Consider the following 7500-nt stretch of genomic DNA (forward strand, 5'->3'; position numbering starts at 1 on the left):
CACACAGACACACAGACACACACACACACACACACACACACATACACCTACACAGACACACACACACCTACACAGACACACACACACACACACACACACACACACCTACACAGACACACACACACACACACACACACACACACACACACACACACGCACCTACACAGACACACACACACACACACACACACACACCTACACAGACACACACACACACACGCACCTACACAGACACACACACACAGACACACACACACACACCTACACAGACACACACACACAGACACACACACAGACACACACGCACCTACACAGACACACACACACGCGTGTGCAGGGCGTGTTTTTACTGCACTCTCTCTGCTCTTTAACGAGCCTCAGCGTCTTTAACAGCACCGGGCCGAGGTCGGGCCGACGCTCCCCGCCGCAGCCGGGGGGAGGGGCAAAGCAGCGCTGGAGCCCGAAAAGGTGGAAATAATCATAAAAATGATGCGTAACTCCATAAACAAGCTGTCAGCCTCATTAGGCCGAACACCAGCGCCCCGAGGCTGATTTACACCTCCTCCTCCTCCTCCTCAGCTCCCCGAGGAGAAACGGGTCTGGCCCGACCTGCTAACGGCTTGTGACAACACGACTTCACAACAACCTGCAGAGTGAGGCGGGGGAGGAGGACCCACGAGGAAATCCGCTCAGAAACACCCACTCCACCCAAACCTCAACCGCTCATCACTTAAGCTGGGAATCAAACCTGCCCCCCCCCCCCCCCCCCCCCCCATTTTATTAGCTGTGGTCTGCTGCCGGCGCGCTCGCTCACAGCCCAGCAAAGTCTTTATTTTCCACCACACGGACCATTTCCTCTCAGCTGGAAGTGGTGGGTGGGGCCTCGTCACTAACAGCCAATCCGAGGCTCTAATAAAAGTGACCTCACTGCTGAGATCATCGCAGGAGCAGAAAAAACTAAGACCGAAGCGGACGTATCCCGCTGAGACACTCAAACCACGACAGGCTGTGGACGCGAGCTCTTCCACCTCAGACAGGAAACCGGCCGTCTGTGGCAACGATGGGTCATTTCACTCACTCACTAGTTGTGTCCAAATTCATGGGCTGCATCCTCCTGAGGACCCGGCCTTCGCGGTCTACGTGGGCCGGGTCCTCAGGAGGTCGGTAGGCCGGAAGTAAACGGCTGACGGTCTCGCCTTCAGATTAGCGTCGCCGCTGTCTCGGTGGAGTTTAATAAACTCGGCCGTCTGCTCCTTGCTATCTAAAATATAACAGGACACTGGAGGAAACTCTCGACCGTCTGTTTACTCGGTTTTCTGTTTGACGTTTATTCAGCTGTGTGAAAACCACCCGGGGGATTAATAAAGTTTTATTTAATCGAATCTAATAACTTTAATCTCTTTATTTACTCACGAACAAACAAAACACTGAAAAAAGCCCAACAATAACATCTGTAGGTTGTCTAAGTGAATTATATATCACGTTTAACCCGAGCAGCGAAAGTCCGCGGTGATCTGAACATGATGTGCCGGGAGTTGTGCCGTTCTCGGCCGCATCAGTAACCCTCGAGCTCCCGGCTAGCTGTCGAGCTGGTGGGTAGCAGACGTCTCTGAAAACGTCGAAGCACTTTGGCAAATATGCGATATCTTGATAAAACGAGCAGATATTTGATGTTTACACAACTACTTTCTCACCTGAAAATATGTTAAAAGTTTATTTTGTGACCCAGAAAGATTAGTATGAGTAATTTTAAAACTTAGTACCGGCCGCCATTGTTGGAAACTGGAGTTTGGCTGGGCCGTGCTATGAATTCTGGGATATGGTGGGCCACGAAGGACACACCCGACCCATCCTTCAAATTCGGGGAAAAGGAGGACGCATTTGTCGGCCGCATTCGGAGGAGTCTACGAATGTGGACAGCCTTCAGCGCGTCGCTGTGACGTAATCGGTCTACAAATGCGTCCTCAGGAGGATGCAGCCCATGAATTTGGACACGCCCTCAGTCTTCCTGTTAGCGCGCCTGTCATGTCTGTTTGTCACATGATCAGTAACTGGAGGTTCCCGTATCGATGCATCAAAGAGTTCACTCATCTTTGCTTTGGTCAGCACAGAAGCAGCTTAACATTATTAAAGGCGCTAATGTGCACGTCTCCATCAGCCTTCAGGGCCACAGGAGGAAACACCACAACGGGCTAATGTTCACAGCTGTGCACGCTCAGTGGGCTGTCTGTGCTGCTGGAGCCTTTTGGGACATTTCAATAACATTATCTGACCAATGACACGGCTCCTATGAAGTTACTGTAACAGACCGTCCAGGAAGTCTGAGCATGCTGACTGTGCTAGCTAGCTAGCATTAGCTGATAACTAATTTAGATGCAGTCACCTGACCCAAACCCAACATGGCGGCTGCTAAAATGCCAACAACAAGATAATGTGGAAACCAGTGAGCGAAGTCACGGTGGGTATAGCCATCTTTTTATACAGGCTATGGCTTCCATGTCAAAGAAAGTCGGAGATCCAGCACACAAACGTTTACCTGTGACTCCAGTGACTCCTCCCATCCAGTAACTTCCAAAGCTGAGTTACTGCTCAGGTGAGGCAGGAAACATGCAAATGTTTGATTTGCAAACGAGCTGATTTTCAGCTCCGTCTGTCAGCCGGCACCACCTGCTTCACAGGTGTGTCTCAGAAGGCTGCTCCTCCCAGAGTCAGGGATGCTTAATGTGTCCCACAAACAGGCATCCAGAAAGCTCATGCAAATATGGCTACAACCAATCAGCAACCAGATCTGACAGGAGGAGATAAAAACGAACATCAAGCCGACAGAACGGCAAACGTTTGGTTTGAAGTAAAGAAAAGAGTGTTTGTCGTCTTCTGCTCAGGCAAATGATGAGAAATGAAAGTGACGCCTGTTCAGCATAAATCCATAAAAACCACCATCATGAGCAGGCAACCACATGGCATACAGCGGGACAGCAGCCGGCCGGGGTCCGACCTGCGGCCCGTCGACCGGCAGCCCTTTGCCTCATGTCTCCCTCTCCGCTCCATCTACAGCGTCTGTGTCCAATAAAGTCCAGAAAATGAATAAATCTCTGCACAGCCCAACACGACGTCACGTTAACCTCACAGATGACTTTAGAATGAGACGTGAGAGAGAAGCTGAGCAAAGCTTTTAAAAATCCCACCCCCGCCAAGATGTGGACTGGAGGTCAGAGCTGCGGGTGGACTGTGGCGGTGCTAACGTGTAAACGTAGGCGTGGACAGAGAAACTACGGGGCCCTCTCCAGCTGGACCGAGACCAGCGGCTCGAAGCCAGAGCTCCTGGAGCCCAGTCAGCCTGTGACACCAGGATCATTTATTTCTACTCTGAGTTTCAAAACACCTCCAACTGCAAAGAACCGCGGTTTGTACTTTACTGTCAGGTTAAATGTCCCAGAAGAGCGCTTTTCTTCAATCTACAGCCACTCCTGAGGCGGAGCAGCCTCAGTGACATCATGAGGGGGAGGAGCTGGAGTGCAAGTGGGTTGTAAAAGAGCTTGCAGAGACGTGTTTGAATGCTACGAGTTTTTTCAGGAATAAACAGAGTCTGACAGCAGGGTTTGTCTTTGGTCTCCACGTGTACCTGGCTCGCTGCTGTTGTCGCCGCTGTGAGACGCGAGTCCTCCGCTGGCCGGTCCCGGCGTCCCAGCCGACCTGATCGATGCCGAGTCGTTGTGATCTGTGCTCCACGAAACCTGCTGAAACAAAAATGGTAAATGGCCTGTATTTGTGTAGCGCTTTACTAACTTACTTAGTCCCTAAGGACCCCAAAGCGCTTCACACAACCAGTCATCCACACATTCACACACTGGTGATGGCAGCTACGTTGTAGCCACAGCCACCCTGGGGCGCACTGACAGAGGCCAGGCTGCCGGACACTGGCGCCACCGGGCCCTCTGACCACCACCAGTAGGCAACGGGGGAAGAGACTGTCGGAGCCGGGGCTCGAACCGGCAACCTCCCGATTACAAGACGAACCGCCCACTCTTGAGCCACGATCGCCCCTAACAACAAACATTCATCAGGTCTGTTTCCAACTGGATCCGACGCTCCCGCAAACGCCTTCACCTCTGCCAGCGATGCTAGCGTCCGGTCTGGAAAGATGAGCAGCTTCCATTAGTAGCTGCTGCTTTAACACGCACTCATCGTGATTAAGATATTTCACGCCGTCAGGTTTGTGCGAGGGTTTAAGACTCAGAGTAACGGGAAGCCTGGACTATTTATACACACAGAGGACTGAACACAGAGAAGAAAACCAGCAAAAACTATTCAAGTGAAAGCTTAAAAAAGGCTGAAACATGGAAGTACTAAAACATACTAAACATGAACATGACTCTGGGAAACAGGAAGGATCAAACAGTCCTGTTATGCGTCCATAACAGGACGTACAGGAGCGTTTCTGACTCCACCCTAAACTCTACATGAGCTACAACAAAATCAGAGAAGACGATGTATTTTGTGCCTCACGAGTTGAGTGAGCTCACCCGATCCACGAGGTTCCCCGACGACCTGACAAAGTCCTCGCCGTCTGACTTGTTTCCGTCTCTGTTGTCTATAACCAGGTCGATCGGCATTTTGCCTTTCAGACAGCTGATGTATCGATGGCAGAAGTTATCGCAGAGCTCGTGAACCTGGAAATAAGATGCAGAGGCGGGCCTGACGTGGAGATGCTTTCACCACCAAAGAACCACAATAAGCAAACAAAATCGGTAAAGTTGAAATCAAACACAGTGACGACGGCGCCATGCTCAGGATTAAGCCGGGATTAGCGGCACGCTGTAATCGCAGCAGATGTTGGTTAGTTGGACTGACCTTCTCCAGCTCCAGGAGGTGGAAACGCAGCACCTGGATCGCCTGAATCATCTGTGAGAAACACAAATCCATAAATGCACACATACAGAACATACACACTGCACCGCTGCTCTCCTGTACTGTCAGATACATGACATGAAATCCCAGATGTTCCAGCATGATCCCATTACCTTTGAAGTGCTGGTATTCCCCCCGGGACTACATGACTGGGCTTCATAGAAGCTCAGAGGCCAGTTAGGCTGAGAGTGTGCTACCTGCAGCTACCTCTTTAAATGACTCACCAAGTTATCGAGCTCTGGGTTGGATGAAAACAGCGGCTTCTCCGAGCGGATCTGCACACACAGACAAACGAGGATGATTATGGGAAACCTGCAGAGCGCATCCCGGTGATGTACGCTCATCACGTTTGGCTTAAAACGCTCTGAAGTGTTTAAAAGTCCTGTTTTGTCTCCAGAGACTGAAAAGTCACAGCAGGTGGGATGAATGAGGCTTTCTCAGGTGGCAGAAGCTAAAGCTTCAGCCACACTGCTGCTGGAGCTTTAGCTTCTTCTCCACGAACCCTCCACCCTGATGGGCAGGGCCCGCCTCAGACATGAACCACCGCTTCCTGTTCACCTGTTTGGAGAAGACGGCGATGTCCTCGCTGAAGGAGTCGGAGGAGCAGACGTCTCCCCCGGCCACGGCGCTCTCCCTCGGCGTGCAGGTTGCCAGTTCACATTTCTCAAAGATGAGTGCGAGCAGCGGGAATAAAGGATGTCTGCAGGAGGAACAGAGGAGGAGGAGGTCAGACGGAGCTCCAACACGTTTCCTGCTGCTGAAACTCTATCCGACAAATCTGTCACACACTGCTGTGCACGGTTTCACTTTAAACGTGTCTTCTTCACAGGAAGTTAGTCCATTTTTTTCCTTCCAGTCTTCAAGCTCAACGCGACTCTTTCATCTCGTTCTTCGGCTTTTTCCAGAATCCCTGTGAGCTCGCTTCGGCTGCAGGAAGCAGACCGAGGAGGCTGCCTGTAGGAGCTGCTCGGCCTTCTTCAGACTTTCTATGTCTTTGTGTTTGCTTACGCTGCACTCAGGAATACCATGGCCTCTTTAGCAGAGCACACTGAAGACTTTACAGCAGTGCAGCCTCGCTGTGTGGAGGAGGCATGAATCTGTGTGTGACTGAATCTCCCACAGGAGTAAAACAAGGAGCTCAAACAGCAGAGGAGGAGTGAGACTTTGAAAAAGGGACTGAACAATGTCGACGCAAACCGCTCATCCATCAGCAGAGGGCACATTTGAAGATTTTAATGATAACTTCTAAAGTTCTCTGCTCTCGCAGTGCTAGCATGTAGCTCGCTACAGAAGAGGAGCCAGCACAAAGGGAGTCACGGCTTTTAGGTGGCAGGAAAACTCACACAAGGAAACACGTGACTGTGCGAAAAATGTAAGACAGACAAGACCAAACTCTAAGATTCATTTCAGAGCTTTACAATCAGGTCTGTACGTGATGAACTGCTTAAATATACTTTTATGAAACTTCTTCTTACCAACCCAACTGAAGTTAACTGACCTCTGATGTCATCAACAGATTCAAAAAGTCAGGAGAAATCTGCTCTCTCTTTCTAGTCCCTGTCAGGACTCTTGCTGCAGCATTTTGGATCAGCTGAAGGCTTTTCAGTGAGTTTTTAGGACTTCCTGATAATAATGAATTACAGTAGTCCAGCCTGGAAGTAATAAATGCATGAACTAGTTTTTCAGCGTCACTCTGAGACAGGATATTTCTAACTTTAGAGATGTTGCACAAATGGAAGAACGCAGTCTTACATATTTGTTTAATATGTGCGTTGAAGGACATGTCCTGGTCAAAAATGACTCCAAGGTTCCTCACAGCGTTACTGGAGGCCAAGGTAATGCCATCCAGAGTAAGAATCTGCTTAGATACCATATTTCTAAGATTTTCAGGGCCGAGTACAATAACCTCAGTTTGATCTGAATTAAGAAGCAGAAAGTTAGCGGCCATCCAGGTCTTTATGTCTTTAAGACATTCCTGCAGTTTAACTCATTGGTGTGTGTTATCTGGCTTCATGGACAGATAGAGCTGGGTGTCATCAGCATAGCAGTGTAAATGTATGCTATGTCTTCTAATGATGCTGCCTAAGGGAAGCATGTATAATGTAAACAGAATTGGTCCTAGCACTGAACCCTGTGGAACTCCATAATTAACCTCAGTGTGTGAAGAGGACTCTCCATTTACATGCACAAACTGGAGTCTATTAGATAGATATGATACAAACCACTGCAGCACAGTACCTGTAATACCTACAGGATGTTCTAATCGCTCTAATAGGATATTATGGTCGACAGTATCGAACGCTGCACTGAGGTCTAGCAGGACAAGCACAGAGATGAGTCCACTGTCAGAGGCCATAAGAAGATCATTTGTAACCTTCACTAAAGCTGTTTCTGTGCTGTGATGAGCTCTGAAACCTGACTGAAACTCTTCAAATAAACCTCTGCAGATGATCTGTTAGCTGTTTTAGACAGACAGACATTTTAATGAAACAACACAGTTAAACAAAAGTGTTGCGGACGCCCAGAGTAGTGCAGGAATTTACACACTTTCAAGAAGGAGCCGTCTCATTATTGCTGCCACACCTTCATCAT

General features: G+C 49.4%; 1 protein-coding gene across 6 annotated transcripts in view; it reads right to left on the reverse strand.

The window, feature by feature from the left end:
- Nucleotides 1-7500, reverse strand: part of meis1a (Meis homeobox 1 a) — a 30661-nt gene that overhangs the window by 17173 nt on the left and 5988 nt on the right. For 4 of the 6 annotated variants that reach the window (XM_026169494.1, XM_026169489.1, XM_026169488.1 and 1 more), the window contains exons 3-7: nucleotides 5467-5608; nucleotides 5133-5183; nucleotides 4852-4902; nucleotides 4524-4670; nucleotides 3623-3737 (exon numbers count right to left, since the gene is read on the reverse strand). In XM_026169494.1, coding sequence (XP_026025279.1) covers nucleotides 3623-3737; nucleotides 4524-4670; nucleotides 4852-4902; nucleotides 5133-5183; nucleotides 5467-5608 — 506 coding nt within the window. The remainder of the gene's footprint in view (nucleotides 1-3622; nucleotides 3738-4523; nucleotides 4671-4851; nucleotides 4903-5132; nucleotides 5184-5466; nucleotides 5609-7500) is intronic. The other 2 variants (XM_026169490.1, XM_026169492.1) reach the window with 1 other exon arrangement.

The sequence above is a fragment of the Astatotilapia calliptera genome, chromosome 6 (assembly GCF_900246225.1).
Source record: "Astatotilapia calliptera chromosome 6, fAstCal1.2, whole genome shotgun sequence".
NCBI classification, from domain to species: domain Eukaryota; kingdom Metazoa; phylum Chordata; class Actinopteri; order Cichliformes; family Cichlidae; genus Astatotilapia; species Astatotilapia calliptera.